The sequence below is a fragment of the Choloepus didactylus genome, chromosome 2 (assembly GCF_015220235.1).
Source record: "Choloepus didactylus isolate mChoDid1 chromosome 2, mChoDid1.pri, whole genome shotgun sequence".
Lineage (NCBI taxonomy): Eukaryota > Metazoa > Chordata > Mammalia > Pilosa > Megalonychidae > Choloepus > Choloepus didactylus.
Window position 1 is genome coordinate 133,454,520 of NC_051308.1, and position 21,470 is coordinate 133,475,989.

The window sequence follows — 21,470 nt, forward strand, 5'->3', positions numbered from 1 at the left end:
TTTTTTAAAAATCTAATTTGTTTTATAATTGCAAGATTCAAAAAAGAAAACATCTTAAATTAGCCGCTTACTCTCTGATTACTCCAAGAGCTTGGCAGGTAGTAAAGGTGCAGCACATATTACTAACAAATGTTTAATTCCCAGAAGTAAATTGCGCATTTTAGAGGCCATATTAATAATAAAATTGAGACAAATTCTATGTTGTCACATCAAATTCTAGTGAAAATATTTGCATAACAAAAGTCCTCCGAGAATTCTTACCCAATGGACCACTTGTCTCAAGTAGTTAAAATTGCAAATTAAAAAATATATGTATATATAAAATATATATATCTATATATATAAAGTACATCCAAAGTATTTAGATTGCTCTTTTGGGTGAACAGTTGCCAATTTTATTAATTTCATTATTTCAAGAATGAACTAAGTAAAATCTTTGGGGTCAATATGGAAGTCTTAGAATAGTGGTTTGTTGATTGCAACAACTGGGAGTCATAAGATAGAGGTCTGGTCCCAGCTCTGCCACTGAGGAAGTATTAACTTCCCTGGACCTCAGTGTCCTTATCTGTAAGATGAAGATGCTGGATAGGAGATATCTTAAGATTTCTCTCAGCCGTCAAGGTCTGTGACTCCAGTGGTTCTCTCATAGCCTAGCAAGCTCATACTACAGGGAAGAACGAAGCCTGCTGGGATGAGACACACCCTTGGAAAACCTAGGGAACCAGGGATTTGCAGTGTGAAGAGAAAATTATTGCTGCATGCTTTGGCTATGGACCTTTTGATTTTCAAAGTGAAACTCTTAACTGGAATTCAGAAATGACTATGGGGATGAGAGAAGCAATCACCACATGCTTCCAATGGGATTGTAGAGGGCCAAATCATCCAGGAATGGCCATTTATGGAAATCCCTTCTTTGGGATCCCAGACTGAACTTGTCTTGATGATCTCCTTGACTGGAACTCCAAAGACTATGTCTCTGGGAGTTCACATATGTGAGGTGATATGTAATATGGAGTTCACAATCACGTATCACACAACTGACCCCTTCAAAAATAAACAAAGTATCTGAAAGGCCTTTTGAGTGCTATTACTCTATTATCACCTTTGAACTTTCAAATTACATCTATGGGGAACCTTAAAACCCCGTATCTATTTAGGGAAAATTTACGTAAAGAGAGCTCAGGCTGGTTTTGAAGCCCATTTTAGTACATGGACAAGTTCCTCAGACTCTCTGTGCGTGAGCTTTCTCTTCTGTAAAATGGGGATAATGATACTTCTTTCTGTTTGTTGTTAATACAGAATGAGTTAAGATTTGTTTGGCATTGCAGTGAGCATTCAATAAGTGTAAACTCTTATTCTACCTGTGCTTGCTATTGTAATAAAATTCAGATTTCTGTAGTATAAGTAGCTCTTACTGAGTTGGAGTAGAGAAAATGATGTGTTCCCAGTACTTTTTTGCAATCTCAGTTGTTCCCGCAGTAAATTATCCTTATAGGTATAAAAGCTCACTTAAGATATAATCCACCCTAGGGAACAGTTCTAGCACCTACAATGATTAATAGTATTGTTCAGAAAGCAATGGAGATTATTTTTGGATACCAAAGGAAATATTTGATTTTCAACATTGAAAAACTAAAGATCAGCAAAAATGTTAACTTCTAAGTATCTTTTAGTTTAGAAGCACATCAGTTTAGAATATAAATCGAATATGGATCTTTTCTGATTTTTTTTTATTATTAAAAAAAAAAACTCCTCAGACAACTTTATATAACAATTTGGTTGTGGCACTTGAGATCCATTTTCATGAAGCAGAAAAACTGACTGAGATCCTAGTTACTGAATGAGATTCTGGGAGCAAGTTTTTCTCCTCTGTGTACTGTAGATTGAAGAGAATGGTGTTAGAATTGCTAAATCTAATATCCTATCACTGGTGCCACAGTGAATCAAGCTGAAAAGCAAGCTTGGAGTAGAAAGATAAAGACTTTTTATTTATAAAGAAAGCTTTAGAGACAAGGTTGCTTTAGAATACTATCATACATGGCGTTCACTAAGCATGAATGGTGGGCAGTTTTCAATATATTTCATGGACATCCTTCAAGGACAGACTAAAATGTGGCCATGCTTTCCGTTCAAAGGGAAAGTTCACTGATTTTTTTCTAGAATAGTCTACCATGTATTAACTCATACTTGAGCAATTTAATTAAATGAGCAAACAAATTCTAATGTCATGGCAGAATGAAGAGTCCTAGATTGTGAACTGGGTCTTAAGATGGAATATTTCCTCTATCTCCATCCATATGGTTAAGATAAGTCACTTAAGCTTTAGTTTCTTAATCTGTAAAGCTAAGTTGGATAAGTAGCTCTTTAAGTTTTCTAGCCATAATAATTTTAAGATTATGATTTTGGTTTTAAAATATGGTAAGAAACAGGGTACCACTGTGGAGATGAAAAGTCACTGCTGCATAAATGTTAGTGAGACTTTATTAAACATCCTTTGTCCAGGGGTATATGAGGAGAATATAAGGAGGAGGAGAAATGAGGAGATGGAGATAAAATCACTGGGTCCCTTTTGGTTTTTATAGTTACTCCTGTGGTTCCTCAAGGAATTTGGCATCCATATTATTGATGCCTAGAAAGGAATCTACGGAAAACCCTAAAGCTCTCCAGAGAAATCCCTAAGGTTGTAAAGGTAATCCTACCATCTTCACAGTGAGCTTCAACTCTCAGAAAGACAGCATCATTAAACTGGTGGGGAAGATACAGTTTAATGTGATAGTGGTAGTTCTCTCCTTGAGATGGCAAAAAGAATTTTATTTGGCTGCAAGTGTTTTTCTTGATAAAGAAAAAAAAATTTGGATTTTTTATGTCACAGAATATATATAACCATGCTTTACAATTTGCACAGCTAATTCTGTGAACTGTTTCATGTTCTATAATATATCAGACATCTATACATTTTCCTTTTTCTCCAGAATGTCAGAGACATTTGGTGGTATAGGAAGGGCACGGTATATGTGTGTGTGTGTGTGTGTTTATTTTACACTGAAATGGGTTAATTCAGGGATCAATGGGTCTTCTAAAGTGCAGTGGAGTAGGATTGGAAAGAGTCTTGAGTAGCAGTCAATAAATCTATAATTTTTCTTTTCCAGTCTCCTTCACTTGCTATGTTTTGAGCACAGCCTTTGGAGTCAGATAGGCTTACTTGGCCATACAACCTTGGACATGTTCTTGACCACTCTGAGCCTCAGAGTCACCATTTGTAAAACATGTGGGAACATCTTCCTACAATTCCAAGCAAAAAACTCTGCCTAAGTGTTCCCAGGAAGTGTAGGGGTTAGTTGGATCACTCTATGTTGATATTCCCGGTCTTCCAAAAAAATCTCAACGACATCTACATTCTTGAAGCGATTGCTTTAGTGTGGGAGTTCATAGTTACATGTTTGAATTTTCATCATAGGACATTTCTGAGATCTTGGAAAATCTCTGCTTAAGTTAGGATTTTCCAGATTCCTCAACACAGTGATAACGACAAGCGAAAGTGCAAGATATCAGCTCACACTTAAAAAGTGGCTTGACATTCTAAATTCACCTGAGGGAAGGTTAATATGTGAAAAAGTCAATTAATTCAAGGTGGGCAACTGTTGTAAAAAAAGGGTTTCTAAACCTCTCTTAGAATGCTTTTTAAAATATATATATACACATATGTATTAAGTAGCAGATTCTCCCTCCAACCCCCTATTGGAATATTTGATTTATTCTTCATGATAAAAGAGGCAGCTATGTGCTAATGTTCATTCAATTTTAGGATAACCACAAAGGTTTTATGAATGTGAAATGCTAGTTACACAAATATGAAATGGATCTGTGACGAGGATACTTGGAAGATGATATAACAGACTCCCAAAGGCATTTCACCTGGGACTGCAGCTTTCCTTTTATAACATTAGCAAATAGTTCAAAATTAATGTAGCACACCATGCAATTTGCCATATCACTACACTGGCCTGATATTTTTTCCTTATTATATAAAACATAATTAGTTAAAGGGCAATTCAAATGAAATTTTATTTGGGGGATTTAGAGGCATTAGAGCAAAGGGAAAAAAAAAAAACAAAATCAAACACTGCAGCTCTTTGGATAGTATGAACACAATTACTTAATAACCCTTGGGTGGGAAAATGATTAACCTTGTTATTTTACTCACGATCCAGGTTTCTAAAGTAAATTGGTACTGAACAAAAATATTTGGATTCAATATGGAAAACAACTTGTACAAGGTCTCCAACTGGCATCAAATGTTTTCAAGTATGAAAACATCTCTGGGCTCTCTCAACAGGCTGATAGATCCCTGCAAGTAGCACTTCCCTTGTTTAATAACACTGCCAATTAAATCAAATTAGAGATGAATTTTTAACTCGTGATGAAGGCAATGTGCATTATAACAGTTTACAGGAAAATGGAACATTTCCCTTTAAGTGAAACACTGTTTCAGATTGAATGAGCTGGGGAAGGAGAAATCCATCAATGTTCTACATTTTATACACCTTCACATCAGTCAGTTTGAAAGTAATTTAAGGAATAATATATCACTATGTTTGCAAAATGTTTACATTTCTCTTCTTTTGTTGCTATTCTAATATTTATATTTATTTTACTATTCCAAGTTTCTTGAAGTGGTCTTTATTGATGTAATCTTTCATTTCAGTGAATGACCTACACTGACCTGTGACTTATCTATTTTCTGGTTTTTAAAGAAGTGATAATCACCCACACGAAGCTATTGGCACATCAGGCCATGTCTTGCTCTTCTAATCATGTTCTTAATAATACTCTTAACATAATTAGTGAAATCACTTGCTTTTCAGGACTAAGGACCAGATAATATATGTTAAAGGCAATGATTACTGTATCACTTTAACAAAAACACCCACACTGAACCAACTATTAATTTGGATCATCAGCATCAACAAATGTTCACTTGGATAAAATTGTAAATGCTTACTTACAAATGCTCAATACATTTTACTAAAACAATGAAACCTGAGTGAATTACTACCACATCAGGTGAAGTAAAATCACAGATCATAAGGCTCAAATGGCTACAGATCTATTTTGGGATTCAAAAATTGTTGAAAACATAACCAGTATTTTTTCAGCCAAGGCCGAAGCACATAAAATGACCAAGTTTTAAATCAAAGTACCCTTGGGATGATTGGGAAACCTATGTCCTAACAATAGACAACAGCAGGTACAAGTGACCTTAATAGGAAATTTGTTTCAAAAATATTTTTAGCAGATGATCGGAAAGGATGACCACTCTGTCCCTGGATTTGAATCTTAATTCATGTAATTGCCAAGCATTGAAAATTTAAGATCTACACTGAAATCTATTAGGAATCCAAAACCTTTAGTCATTTGAGTATACAGAATATGTATGTGAACTTATGGTTACATACATGAACACTTTGCATTGATAATATACATAATTTATTTTCCTTAAGATATACTTTGATGATAGGAGTCTCACGGGTGTTATATCTGTTATGACGGCATCTTCCTTGTACTGCTTGGTGGAATTATGTTCATTGATTCCTTTTTTAGGATAAAGGGAAACACCCTGGCAAATATGCAAAAAATCCATTCAGTTCCCTCCTCTCTGCCTTAGATCCTGAAAACCCCATTCTTGTGCCCTCTGGAAAATGTGATGAGTTATCTGCGTGTGAATTCTTGCCCTTTGGAGAGGGGCATAAGGAGCACCTTAGAAGCCCACAAAGAGGGAACACGCTAGTGCCGTTAAAGTAGCGTAGAAGATAAAATCATGTTTGGCGGTTTTATTGTAAATCTCTTTACCTTAAGGCCAGGCAGTGGGCAGTCTAGTCACATGTGATGTTAGGTGACTCCTGGAAGTTCCTACATCCTGTTTACTGGAAATCTGAGAAAACACCCATTGCACTCTAAGCAGAGCAACCAGAGGCTTACGGAACGTAGGGTACAGATGACCGCTTTTTGTTAGTGGGGTTTTTATTAGTCATTAGGAGTTACGTTTTCTTAGGTTCCTTTTAATAAAGTTTGGTACATTTTCCAAAGGCACAACAAAGCATCCTTTCAGGTCACCACTTTTTATAAAATAAGACAAAACAAAACAAAGCTGGAATTTCCCAATTACTTGTGTAAAAGGTCAACATCTGCTGATGCTCAGAGATGGGGAATGTGGCGGACACAGCTGAATGAGATGTGGAGTGAGCAGTACAGTCAGTCCATGCAACACACAACCGACACCGAACAGGAACACACCCCAACGCCAGACAACTACTTTTCCATCTATCCATTTCCGAAACTTTTGGCAGGCCAGATCACCATAGCAGCCTCAATAATCTGGCCCAGCTTGCTTCTATTTGATTCCCTTTTGCTCTGAAATGCATGTGCAAATGCAATTGTCAAGGCCTGAAAGAAGCACACTGTGGGGTACGTACACAGTTAGGCAAATGCCAAAGGAGATGCTAAAACCAAAAAATTAGACTATTAGAGCTGAAGGCTTTCATTTGCAAGTCTGTAGCCCTGATGCTGTCTCAACAAGTTCATCAAGAGGATGCTGTAGCATCAGCCTGGTTATCTAAATGGATATGAAACACTACCTCTATTCACAAAGCGGCCAATTTTCATGATATTTAACATGTCTTGTATTAAATCAGTGTCTAGGCCTATTCACAAGCTTAAGTAAACTTGGTTGATTTATAAATTGGAACATCTGACTGTGCATTTATAAGAAACAGGAAGCTGTGTTATCCAAATTATCAGAATATTGCTTTTTAGATGGAGGTTAGGTATTGCAATTCTTTGGCTGCAATTGTTCGGCTACAATTCTTCATCCTGGGTGGCATGGCATGAAGAATGACAAAAGCCTGTGCTGGGTGATGCCACACTGACAAGTGTTTCCTTTACCTACAGTGCATGAGCTTGGCTTCCTCAGTGCTTTATTTCTAATCAGTTATTCAGCAGTTGTTCAAAGGTTTTAGCCATCAGAGAGAGTGCAATATATATAAAAATATGTAAAAAAAAATGTAAGTTTCTGCTCTGAAAGGCTATCAGGCATTTTCTTAATGAGCATTTCAGTCTTGATGTTTGAGAGTCATTCTTTTAGATGTAAGGAGGGATCTACAGTCTGATTCTCCCACGTGAGCTGGGAGAATATTCTTTGCAGTTGTACTGCAGAATAGCGTTCCACAAAGGTTTGAAGGAGGATTTCCTTTTTGGTTGCTTATAATACTACTAAAACCTTTCTCACAGGAATTTCTAGGCTCTGATTCCTAAATTCTGCATGTATTTTTTATTCTGTGTCTCTATCCAACTACAACCTAAGTAGTCAAATAGAAATAGATCACTGTATTTTAAGGATGGAGAACACATGATTATTTTTTTTCTTTCATTCATCCAGAAAGACTATTGATCACAAACCTGCATCTTTCAGGCCTTCACAAAGCCTAGAGTTGAATGCATTAACAACATTCTCTCCCCCTGCTTTCCTGGTGTTTTCCTTGGGTTCTAATGAATACACCAAGGCATTCATTGGCGCTCATTCTCTGCATTTCTAAATCATGTTAGAAATCCATATCTGGTCCTTTGGAGAGAGTCCATTTTTTTTTTGTTTGGTAGCTATGCATGAGTAATTAGGGCTATTTATATTTTTGCTAAATGAGCTATGGTTGCTTAAGAAATTGCACCTCTGTAAAGGTGGCCTTCATTGATCAAAAGTAGTCAGGAAAGCTGTGGCACCACCATGACCATAAATAACTATTTTATCTGTGCTTTCACCCTATCTAAGCAGAAAACTGACAGACAATTTCAGTTCACACAGAAAATAATACTCTCTTACATCAGAAATGGACACTGGCAAAATAGGTCTGAGGAGCCAAACAGGAAAGCAAAGCTAGTCTAGACTTGGTTTGGTTATTTTTACTTACTACCAATACTGGAAATACTGGGGATACCTGGAAAGAAAGAAAACAATAAACAGTTAGCTATTTATTAGGATAAACATGATTAGATATATTTAGCTTAATGTAAAAATTATGGAAACTTAACTTGAAAAAATTCAGACCTTTAAGGAAATGAGCACAGAAAAAAAAACTGCATCCATCCAAATCATTTGTTTTCATGTTTTCATTCTAGAACTGGGCTCATCTAATACTCAACTTCAAAGCTGGTCCCAGGCAGCCTAGTGACATCAAGTATTTTGTTCTTACCTATATGGTCAATGAACATCTGTAGTGGTTCAAACAGATATCAAATTAGGCTTATGTTCTGGGCACAGAGTACAAATATACACTGTGTGGACCTGTGCAAATATATCTACATATGCAACAGAACTTAGTTAGCAGGTTAAAAATCATTTAGCACTTTATTTGATTAATTTCATATAACCTTCATTTTTATTCCTCTTTTACTTGTAAAATACATGGATTAAACTCTGTAACAGAAACCTAATTGAGCAGAATAATTCAAGAACACATTATGTTGTTCAGGTTAAACACGACAGGTTTTCCAACTTTCACTTTAATTCACAAATTGTGCTAAGGTGGTAGAACCATTTCAGAGTGGGTCTGGACTTGGTATAAATGTGGAATGAGTTTAATCTGTATCCAGGTTCACTCTCCTAGGCAGGCAGTATAATGCAGGGACCAAGAACAGGGGCTCAGGAGCTGGCATGTTTGTGTCTGAAGAATTGCTGACTTTGTAATCTTGGGACAAGTTGCTCAAGCCCCCTGTGGCTCAGTTTCCTACCTCTTAGTATTCTTGTGAGGATTATATAAATTGATGCATGTAAAGCACTTAGAGCATTGCTTGATGGGTGGTATGTTCTATATCCATCTTTGCTATGATTACTATTATAATTTTAGCTAGTTCATCAAGCAATACCATGAAAGATATTGCTAATTAAAAGTCAGTGACTTACACCTTCTCCACCAAACTCATGTAGCTGTGTGGGTGAGAGCACAGTATGGGAATCACACATTCCTGAGTTAGTGCCCTGCTTTGCTACTGACTAGCTGGGTGATTTCAGGTAAATCATTTAGCTTTTCTACACCTGTTTCCTCATCTGAACGGAGACTAATAAAATCTATGACATAGGGCTCCTGTGAGAATTGAATGAGACAATCTATAAAAATGTCTGGCACATGGTAGCCAGTCAATCAATGATAGCTATTAATGAGTTGCTCAGACTTGATCTCCATATCATTGAAGTGTGCTAACAAGTGATAACCATAAGAATGATTAAACTCCTGTTTTAGTATTCATCTTTGAACAACTGTCTTCTGATTATTTTCACTAATCATTATGTTCTTTCCCAGAGATTTCTAGTTTGTATTCCTTAAAACAATGAGCTGTTTCCCTATTTCTTAGTGGGGAAGGGAGGAGCGACTTAAGGGTATTATGATTTTTTTTTTTTTTAAAACCTGTATGGAATAAAATCTTATTTTCAGTTATTAGATATATTAGAAATTTCTTGATTCCAAATGCAGAGTTTATAGTGCTTTGGCTAAACTAGTGATCACTGACCAATCAAAACTGGAAACCTAAAATTTCTATTTACATGTTTTAACTCTATCCCCTGGACTGACTTTCACGCTGCATACAATTTCTACAAAGGACGCTGAATTCCTGACCTGACACCATAGTAGACTACCTTTGCTACAGCATGACAGTGACTTGGTAATGAATCTTTTCTCCCCCCACCCTGTTGATTGAGGTATGATTGCAGCTCATAATTTTAGTATCAGTTGCAGAAACTCCAACTTTCCCCCTGACTGAAAGTCCTGCTCCATTGCAAGCAACTGCTAGGCTTTTGTAATCCATAAAAAGGAGTGGAAGTTAAGATGGCAAAGGGCTTTTCATGTGTTTTCAAACATACATGGAGTTAAAGGGACATGCATAATGCAAGGCGAAGTTCTCAGGGTATTTGGCCACACACAATAGAGAGTAAACTTCCAAGAATGTTTGATGAAGTACTTGCTGCAGCAGAATACTTTAGGAAGAGGCAGAAATGTTTCTATTCCTTTGGGAATACCAGTGAATAAGAAAAATGTTTATTCCACCTATACTAACCTCACCCAGCAAGGCTATTCTGAGATCCTATTTTCCTCATGAAGATGTTTTCTATTACTTAACATTTGGATGCTTAAAATTCAGGCTCTTCTTCATTTTGTGGCTTAGATTATTATTTTTTTTTTTCCTTTTAGAGGCTGCCAGGTGAGTCACTTTCTATTCCACTACTATAAAATGGGAACTTCTCAGAAAAGTGTTGAAAACTCTTCATTTCAATAAATATTTAGGGGGGCATCCAAAATATATTTCCAAATGTGATTTTTTTCCCACTGTTTCTTATTGTAATTTCCTAAGACTTTAATTTTCATTCTCTACAGAAAACTAAAAAATTTAGTAAGCCCATCACATCCATAAAAAAGGCTATGAGTAAGTCATGAGAAAGCTAAGCACTCAAGGAAGTAGGACTGACTCTGCAACAGTTCATTACAGAAAAGGTGGGTTTCTTTGAGATCAAAGGAATGAATCGGTGAGTGCTGCTCGCTCTCACGACAGTGACTGTGCCTCTGAGCCACCAGGAGAGTCAGGTTGTGCTCAGGAAATTTCTCTAGGCTCATGTTGATGGGTTTTTAACGTTCTTTGTGAAGTGACAACTATTATGTAACATTTTTAACTTTAAAACTGAGCTCACAAGTTACTTCTTCCCTTCCTTCTGCATCTCCCAGAGGAGGTAGCCCCTCTTTCTTTTGTGATTGCTCAGCTCTTTGTATGGACCTTGTGATTGATTTACAAACTTATTCTGACAAGTTTGTGTGTGTTTGCCTGAAGCTCTCAGGGGGCAAGCAGTGTGTCTTGTTCTTTTCTGTCCCTTAATAGCTTCCCAGGACAGTAGTTTCTAGCATAGTGAAACTACCACTTTTGGTCATTTCATGACCTAGTTCCCTGTATAATGTTCCAATGAGACATTTCTCAGAGTTTGGTATTAGTGAGTATTTTTGTTCTCTCTGAGATTCTGTATGTCTCCTCAATCCTAATAGCAAGAGTTATGTGATGGACAGAATACTCCTCTATACTTTGTCTTCCAGGAAGCTCACAGGCTCAAAGCTAGATTTGATGTTGAACTGGGGCAACTTTGTTTAACTTTTAAGGTTGGACTATTTTCTTCCTATACTCTTTTTCTCAACTTTCCCCCTTTAATTCCTATTATGACACTCTTATTGCTATTTTTTGTTTTTCAAAAGTCATCCAGTGGCAAATAAGGTTCTGCGGGGCCTAAAGTATATTCAAACCTGGGAACACTGTTTATGAAAATGAACACAAACGAAATATAAAATTAGGTATGAAAATGAATTTTCTAAATTTAGAAGAAGCTCACTGAAGGACCCTGAAGTTTAAGCTTCATTAGTGTATATTTACCTCTGAAACCACATCAGAAACACTTGGTAAAGATAAATAGATGATAGGCAAATAGAAAGAAAGGAAGAGAAAGAAGATAAGAAAGGAAGGAAGATGCCAGATAAGCTTATTCAGAAAGAATGATGAAAAATTGAGAGCCGAAAGGAACTTATGAAATAAACTTATTCAGCCCTTTCGTTTTACAGAAGAGGGGAAATTGAAGGCACAAAGAGAAGTGGGTGCCTTGTCCAAGTTGACCCCTTTTATATTCAGCATTGGAGCATGTGAGTCCTACTCCCTTGCCTAGTGAGATACCGCTACACTTGCACTGAGGAAATGAGGCATAGGGTGTATGAGCTTTAATGGAGAGTTCCACAATACATGGTGTATGACTTTAGTAGGAATGCTTCTTCTAGAAGAGAAATGGTACTTCTGTCAGAGATGCCATGTAAGCTGAGTAAGCCAAACGGCCTATTATACCACCATGTACCAAAAGAATGAGAAAGTGTTTCATGATAGGCTGTTGCAGTTGTTCCCTCCCAACTAAATCCCCCTCTCCCTTAGCCACATTTATTTTAACTTTTGCTTTAAAGAAATTCTGCTGCAGGTAGTGGGGCAAGAATCTAGTAGAATTATATAAGGTGTTACTTTTAATTCCCCCCCTCCATTTTTTTTCCCAATTTTGCTAAACTTTCCACCAAGAAAATGGCTAGAGGGGACATAGTCAACCTTAAGGAAGTCAACATGGTGGTGATCTCAAAAATAAACACCTTGCTCTCCAGAAGCAGGTTAATGCAGAGCTAAAAGTCATAACTCTTTTTGTGAATCAATGGCAAGTTCAGCAGCTTTTCATTGAGAAGGAAGCAGAAGGGATAAGCATTCAGCATGTTTCAAATGGAGAGGAAAAATTCACCTGTTTGAAAAAAGCCCATAAAGTAGGTGACTAGATCTGTTCTAGAGCAGACTCTGGCCTGGCCATTGGGAGCTCTAACTCCAAAAAGGCCAGGGGGAGAAGACATAGTTGATTAAAAAGGCAAAAATACACAGTCTCATTTGTATTCCAGAAGAATTGCTTCCAATGTCCTCCCAGCCCTGGTTCCTGGTCCAAACTATTGTTGATAGGAGGTGCGGTGAGTTGTTTCCAAGGCGCTTGAAGCCCTTGAAAGTGAGGGAATTAAGACTTCCCTCACAGAATTATACATGAAATCATATAAACAATATAAAGGGAGATAAATCATATAAATGATCCAAGCGGAGATAAAGTCATCTCAAAGCAACAGAAGGGCTCTGGGACCAGAGTGCAAATGGTAGACTTGACAGAGGTGACATTAACCTGACTTAGATTATTAACATATCTGAAGAATGAAAGAACAAGCTAACCAAAAGTTGGAAGCCTAGATAAAGGAGCATCCTGAGGCTTATGGTGGCAGTGTCATCCTAGCAATGTCTCAGGAAGAGGGAGTGGTAACCTGTAAACTTTCAATTTTCAGTGTGCTAATGGCATTAGAAAGGATGACCCTGTTGTAGGATAGATGTGTCAGGTTGTTTCAGCCTGATGTTATTAACATTTGAGTCATTTAAATTTCCTGATCCCATGCTCACCAAGCAACCTTCTGATTATTATCTGGCTCTGCAAGTAGACTTAATTACAGGGAAGAGAATACACTGGTCATAAGGACTTGAATGTTTTGAACATTATGACAGTTATTTCATATTGTGGATGAATAAAATGGCATTTGGATGCAATTTATCTCCCCATATAGCTGTTGTCTCCAAGGGGAGAATTTGCTGATCAGGCTGGGATGAGTTTTATAGCCAACATGCTAGATCTCAGTGAAAATGTAATAATGACAGTAGTTAATCCACTGTGTGCTCAGTGTTCTAAGTGCCTTACATGTATTAATTCATTTAATTTTTATAACAACTGTCTGAAGTCAATACTATTAGACTCAGATTTATTTTACAGATGAGGGATACTCAAGCACACAAAAGTTTGGTAACTTGCTCAAGGTCATCTCAGTCAGATGGGAAACTGAGATTTGAGCCCAGGAGCCCAGATTCCAGACCTTACCTGTATTTATACCATTTCTCAATTTATTGCAGGTCCCAATCTCTTATCCCCAATCCCAAATCAAAAACTCTGAAAATTGAAATTTTTTTTCAAAGCTCACCTGCAGTACAACCTAATGTGATCTTAACTAATTTGATGGCTAAATTTGACCTGAACTGCCATGAGGTTATTATTTACAGTCTTTCCTTATCCCAAGTAGTGAGCCTAATCATATGTTTGCTGCATAAATGTTAGAAAGTTTGATGAAGCAGTGCTGCCGAATATACTGCATGGGGTATTACTGCAATATATACCTATGGCATTATCTTTCTAAAACCTTAAAACTTCTGGTTTCGAAATCACATCTAGCTCCAACTGTGGACTGATGGTTGTACATGGATAACCTGGTATTTTGGTTTTATATATTGGGCCTACAAGCTTGGTTCACACAAACAAGGCCCTGAGAGAAAGGTCCTCTCATATAGTTCTGACAGAATCATGGTACTGAGCCTGAAAGGCTGGTGGTCAGAGTATGAAAATGGCCAAGTTACCCAGACAGTGAATGCCACTTGGGGAGGCCTATGAATGCCAGTCAGCCAATGTGCCATCTCTAGATGACTGGGTGAGCCATTAGCACCAGTGAGTCTTTTTGCTATTTTGATTTCCTCAAAGATCTCCCCACAGGAGATTAAAGGTTGTGTTAGAGCCACTGAACTGTGAAGACCACATGTTCCAGGAGACACAAGAAGATAGCTGGGAGGATATCACCTCTGTCTTCACATTGTAAGTTCACTGGGTCTACTTATTCATTCAACAAATAATTAACTTCACAAACACTTACAAAGAACATTCATAAAACAAGATCTCAGTCCTTAAATTGCTAACATTTTAGTTCCCGAAGTCAGAGAGACCTGGGCTTAAATCTTGTTCTGCCTGGAATTTGCTATGGGACTATGGAGCAACTTCCTTAACCTTTCTGTGCCTGTGTTTTCTTATCAATAAAATGGGATAATAATAGCACTCACTCCATGGGGGTGTTGTGAACATTTAATGTGATAATACACATAAAGCACTTCACAAAATATAGAAGCTTAATAAATAGTAGCTATCATTATCACTATTAAAATTATGACTATAGATGGCCAGCCCATTTACATCTACACTAATGATGTAAACAAATTACCACAGATCTAGAAAGGAAAGAGGAATTGATTTTGCATTGGTGAGTTTAGGAAGTCTTAATTAAGGAGTTGGCATTGAGGAGAATTCTTGAAAACTGAGCAGGATCTCAATAAAGAGTGAAGACAAAGATTATTTTGGGAAAAGGTAATGAGTTCAGTATCTAGCATGTTGATTTTGACATATTTGCAGATATCAGGAAAGTTTGGTCTGGATTCATTAGAAAAATTGAGGCTAGAATTGGATTGGTTGATTACTATTAAACCAATAATATCAAGAGCTAAACCCACAGGAGTAGATGGGAATGCCCAGGACTGAGAAGAGGCAGGGATGGGAAGCATAGAAATTTAAAGGAAGGACAGAAGGGGAGTCTTTGAAGGTAGAGAAATAACAAGCAGAGATCCAAGAAGAGAACTAGGAGAACAGTTTTAGAGAAGACTGACTTGGTCAAACAAGTGCCAATGGAGCCTAAATGCCAATGAAGGACAGAGGAAGTCACTGAAAATAAATATTACCCTGAACTTTGACCCAAGAAGCAATATAATGCAATGTGCAGTCCTCAGATTCAGACATAATTGATTCAAATCTTCCCTCTCATCCTTCCTAGCTGTAAAAACCTTAAGCAAGTTACATTACCTCTGTAAGCATCAGATTCCATGTCTATAGAGTGAAAATAATAATGGTATCTACCTTGCAGGATCGTTGTGAGTTTGGAATGAACTAATGTGTGTAAAGCACTTAGGAAATTGTCTGGCCTAATGACAGACACATCCATACACCTGGGGAGATATAAATTGGTCAATGAAAATTTAATGCCAGAGAAAATAATAGAACAATCATCAAATTACTTTCCATCACTCAGAGGAACTCTAGATATTATATAACAATTCAAGTTGGATTTTGGAACAAACAAATAATGTCAGTGTCAGCCCAATTTAATTTCCTTTCTTTGAAGAATATTGGACCATGAAGGTAAGAGGAAAGTAAAAAAAAAGACTGAATACAGCTGAACTAGCTGGTCTTTTTGTCTGTCTCTATGACATTCTCATCACTTAGGTCGGAAGAAATTGTTTAGACCAGCATGTTCCCAAAAAAAGTGTTATAGAAACCTATTTAAGTGTTCCATGAAATAGTAAGTTCTGCAATCACTGGGTAAAATAGATATTTGATTTTTCAAATGTTTTAGGAAGATACTGTGAATATATAAGAGTTGGTATAGTGTAAAGCATTTTCCAAAGTTATTTGACTATGGGAGACTTTTAGTGGTTGTCATACACAGTTTTGAATAACAGAGGTATAGATGTTATCATATTATTTTTGCTAGAGTTAAGGTTCCTAAAGGGTGATTATTAAATTTTCAGCATCTATATGAAGAAATAAATCATGTGTTATTTTGCAGGGATCGGAGTTTAAAGAGGTCACTTTATCCTTTTTTTTTATGTTCTGGACAATGGGAATCAAGCAAATCTTCATTAAACATGAAGTTGGACAGAGTTGCTATCTGTTTGGAAGACAGAAATGAAATTCAAAGGATATTTAAAACAGAATTCTATCAAAATAGAATGAAGATCAGTAGGGAGAAGAAGAAAGATATCTTACAGATAAAATGCAAACTTGGTAGAAAGTTAAGGAGAAGATTTTTGTATACATGTATATAGCTTTAAAAAACCCAGAAAAGATATTGGGTTTTGAATAAAAGCACAATGTATAAAAACATGATCACAAAAGATATTACTTCTGCCTTTACCAAGTTTATCATAGTAAGAAGTATAAGGAAACATGGTTCATCTTGCAGACTGGGGTGACTTTTAGAACTGTCAGGCTCTGTGTACTTCTTTCCTGCCTCTACATGCTCCATTCAAAAGTGGCCTTGGAGTTGCTCCAGAATGCAGAAAGGAGCTTCAAATCTGTTATGATTCCAGCAAGGTCTTAGTTTAGGGTACTCCTGAGTGATGGGTCGGGTGTCTTTGAAGGGAGATTTTGTAATTCCCTGGTTTGATGAAGGCCTCCCAGTTTTCTTTTTAAAATTTGTGGGGTTGGGCAGAAACTGACCTTCCTATTGAAAAATTATCTTGACTACTTGGCATGAAGTCCAGAGATTATCCAATATGGGTGGCATTTCCAGGCCACTGGGGGCTGGATGATGCAGGGCTGGAGGTTGCAGCCATTCCTTTTCGCTTCTTAGGTTTTGTATTATTGTATCAAGATATAGCATATCCTTTGTCTCTATTTTGTAATTGATTCTGAACCAACTAGAGTGGTGTGTGTGTGTGCGTGTGTGCGTGCATGCATGCACACATTCACATATGTGTAAGAAAAAGCCAATATGAAAGGAGAATCATAAAATCATAAGACTGTTAGGAAATCCTGTACTTGACTTTAAATACTACACTAATAAATTGCAGGACTTCGATTTTCTGGCAGGCAACCAGGTAAGGGACATGAAAAATGGAGTTGGTGACGTTTAACCCAGAGAAGAAAAGAAAGTTAGAGTCAAAAAGGTCTTTATTTTAAAAGCAAGAAGGGCCAGAAATTCAGAGATACTCAATATTAATGTTAAGAAATAACTTTTGTAACAATTGTCCCAACAATGGACAAGCCTGCGTTATTTAAAAATCCTAAAAATAAAGTGATTTTTGAACACTTTTTTTGTGACAGGTGCTATGCTAAATAGTTTACAGACATTATTAGCTAATTCAATTCTCTCAAAATCGCTATGAGGTAAGACCTATTATTATCCTCATGTTACAGATGGGAAACTGATTCTTAGAAAGATTAACCTTTCAAAAGGCTATGTAGCTAGTGAATGGAGAAACTGAGATTTGACCTTATAGCCTGTGCACTAAGCCTCTAAATTGCTTACTTCTGTCACTGGACATTTTATTGCACTGTCTGATGTGTCAACAATCTAGTTTAAGGGTTCTTTCCATTGCAAGACCTTTCCATTGCAAGACTGGGCCGTAGCAGATAATCGCTAAAACCATTTCATCAAATTTCTGCCATATTGAGGACTGAAACATTGAATCAGACTCCCTTGGCCATTGAGTTCATCTGCCACCTTCATATTTTAACAGCTAAGTGGAAAAGTCAAACAGTCTAAACAAGGCCAATCAAAACTAAGGAATGAATGGACCAAGGGACCTACAAGGAAAATTCAAGGGTTGCATTGCTGTGGCCAGGGAATTTACTTGGTGGTCTTGAATGTGCAAAGGGTTAGGGGTATGTAATTCATATCTATGGAGAATATAACAAGAAGTCCATTTTGGTGAGAAAACTGGGCTGGCACAAGGTCTTCCTAGTGAAAACACCTTGAAATAAACAACGACTTTGAAACACATTTATGGGTAGAAGAAGAACAGAGTCATGTAAGAATAGAAGCCAATGCCTTCAACAGCAGCACACCCCAGTTCCCTCTCCATTGGCCCGGGCAAGTTGGCCCACCCTGATGATGAGCCAGAAGGCCAGCTAGTGTTTGTGAAGTCCACTGTCTTCCATCCTGCCACACCAACATAGCAGCAAACACTGAAAATGAAATCTGAGCCATTTTCATTCTGGGAAACCTTCAAATGAAATTTGACAACTGTGGTGACAGGGATTCTTAGAAAGCCATCCATGGGGAATTGCAACAAATAACCTTGTGAGATCCTTCTGAATCCATGAGTCTATGACCCTCAACAACAGAGTTTCTCCATTAATAAGATCACCTTGAAAAATCAACATTTCTGCTCAACAGAGCTTTAATGTATTAATTTCAGGAGCTACACTGTCAGTTTTCTCTAATGCTGAAAGAAACTGAACACCCTTACAGAAAGGGATTTTTAAAAACATCTTTTGAAGGATTTTTTTCCTGCCTTATAGAAATTTTATCATAATTTCATGCACCCACATTTCATGACTTGTTACTCAGTCCATTACTCTTACATTTAACTTGATAAGGTCCTGGTTCTGTGATACTAGTTTTAGGTTTTGGTGACTCACAGCTACTTTGAAGTGTCTGATAACATTCTCCACCTTGCACAGAGCCAGTGGCTTTTCCAGGTCTCATCCCCCCACAACTCACCTTCCTGCCGTTTCTGTTACTTCCTACTGAACGGGTGTATTCTCAATCTCACCCTTTCTTTACTTTTTAAGAGGGCAATTTTGGGCTTCTGCAGGTGGCTAAGCTGTTCATCCTTGGAGCTGGGTAATTTATTCTGGAAGTAATAACTCTTCTCCTTGAGCATGTTAGGTCTGTTTTCTTGTAGATGTTCAAGCATTCCAGTGGCTTACAAACACAGATAATAGCTGTACTCTTTTTTACATGCACACAAAAACATTCCTTTTTTTTCACGTGGTACCCACTGGCCAGCAGCCATGCTCTGGGTCCAAAGGTGGCCCCTACCGACAGGTAACTACTGCCTGAGTTTGGATAAAGTCAATTATGTCATGCAACAAAGACCTACCTAAAATTGGAGAGAGAAACATCTTCTCGGCAAAGTATCTCTTGGGTTAGCTGAGATGGCAAATGAGATCTTAAACATTTGGAGAATTTGGGTAAGTTGTTTACAGCTAAAATTAAGTTAGAGTTGGGAATTTGGAAGGCTTTTGTTATTTTAATAGGAAATTAATTTTGAGTAGGAAGAAAGCACCTCCTGTCGCATCCACTTAGAAAAAACTGCTTCTGTGATTTCAATGATTTCCCAACACGTTTAATGTGAATGTTGAAAGCTTGAATTTAACAGATGATCAGAGTGCTACAAAGTGTTTAGAAGTGGTAAAAGAGGGACTAAAGCTTTAGCTATATTTTGAAGAGGAATGGGACAACTGGTAAGAGGAGCAAAATCACAGATGCGAGTGAAACTGAAAGGAGCTATCAGTTCAATGTGCACGAAATACGGTGTTACTGAGCAAAATTACTCACAGGTATTTGCAGTGCCTTTGGGGATGGGGAGATACGAGCCTGGACTCCAAGGTCGGCCCTGATAATTCTTCTTGCATTTCCCACAGTCTGGACCTGTAGTGTTGTGCTCACATTCACAGGTCAATTTGCTGTTGTCAAACACACACACAGTGGCATGGAGATTACACTTGCACCTAAGCAGAGAAGAGACAAAGAGTGCATTGTAAGTCAGGTCGGTCTTAATGACCACTGAGACTTTACAGGTCTAGCTCCCAGGGTTGCTTCTAAATGGTGAAGTGAAGTGCTTTAGTGCGTCATAGAAGAAGCTGTTGGTAAAATGTCGATTCCCAGACCCTGCCCTCAGAGTCTGGCTTTTCATCGAGTGCCTGGGGGATTCTGCTGCCACCCGTCCTTGTCTTCTTGCCATGCTTTGAGGAATCCTAACACCAGTTGGTTCAGTGGGGCTTGCACAAAACAGTTGTGCTCAGAAATCAAGGTTTTCCCAGCAGCTTTCAAAATATTGCTACTAGTGTGAGGTTTCTCTACGATACTATCAAATCTACGACAATTCCATCTGGGTTTCATTTGGGCTTAAAGAACGTTATCTTTTCGTTTTATACCGGAAGTGCAATTCTTATTTGTTTAAACAGAAAGATAACTGTTAAAACAATCTGTTACTTAGATGTCCTTTTGTAGACCCATGAGGTTATAAATAGGGTGATTTCATTCCCCACTCTAAAATGAAATTTCCTTGGTTCAGAAGATTTTTTCCACTAAGGCCTTTAACACACCTGAAGAGAGGTGAGCCAGTAATTCTCAGACTTCCCATTCACAGCAAAGAAGGTAATCACAAAGGTCTCTCGGAAAAGGGACCCATGACTCTGATAAAAGACGCTTAGACTCCTGAACATAAAAACCTACATGTGGCAGGGGTTTGAGGTCGTCAGCAAAGCCCTGCTTTCAGTGTCTGTGAATAAGGCTGTGATATATGAGAGGGAACAATGGAATATGCAATTTCCACAAAAATACATCCCTATTTCCAAAATCGTTGACTATAAAATTGCAAAGGCCAACTTGATATTTGTTGGGGCAGCAGGTTATAAATTGTATCACACCAAGCAAGGACTGTATCCTTTGGAAAGGTAAAACCTAAGCTGACAGAATGACCATGACTGGAGGTCAGAATAATGTATGTGGGAAGAGAGACGTCCATAGAATGAGAGAACTAGGCACCTAGGCAGGTGGATAAACTACCTAGATCTATCAGAGTCAGAACCTGAAAATGATACTTTCTTTTTTTCTTTTTTAAAATGAGCTTGGCCCCTTCCAGAAAACGAGGACAAAACACAGAAAGCTAAAGATAAGGAAATATTGTGGAGTTTCTAATTTTTTTTTTTTAATTTTTGGATGGCAGGTGTCATGAATTACAAAAAGTAACGAATACTTTTACATAGGAAAATGAAAGTCTTTGACAACAATTCATGTTGGTTTTTTAGATTGTCTGCTATGTAATGGCCAAGTTTCTCTTTTGTGCATCTATAATCTGCTTGGAACACTAACCCCTAATTATGACAAGAAAGCAAAGGATGGCTAAGACTATTCTTGAGAGCTACTAGGCTTTCTTCTAATTACAAGGTGTATCCCCTAAAGCAAATGTCACCCACACAAACCTCCCTGGGATAAGACCCAGCCTCAGCTTCGTAGGGGATATACTATAATTTGTAATACTTCTAGCTATACTCTGCCCTCTGTATAGTTAAGAACTGTAGTAAGCTCTACGGCTATTATTTTAATGATCCCTATTCAACTTAGACACATAAACAACAGCTTTTAAAATTAATATTTGTGTAGTCTTTTAAAAAGCATGTATTATAAGTAGAAAAAATAATTCAGTTAGGTTAAATAGACAGTATTTAATTATGGACA

General features: G+C 37.4%; 1 protein-coding gene across 8 annotated transcripts in view; it reads right to left on the reverse strand.

Moving 5' to 3' along the window:
- Nucleotides 1-21,470, reverse strand: part of NTNG1 (netrin G1) — a 377,727-nt gene that overhangs the window by 65,823 nt on the left and 290,434 nt on the right. For all 8 annotated transcript variants that reach the window (XM_037826502.1, XM_037826498.1, XM_037826501.1 and 5 more), the window contains exons 4-5: nucleotides 19,566-19,738; nucleotides 7,962-7,988 (exon numbers count right to left, since the gene is read on the reverse strand). In XM_037826502.1, coding sequence (XP_037682430.1) covers nucleotides 7,962-7,988; nucleotides 19,566-19,738 — 200 coding nt within the window. The remainder of the gene's footprint in view (nucleotides 1-7,961; nucleotides 7,989-19,565; nucleotides 19,739-21,470) is intronic.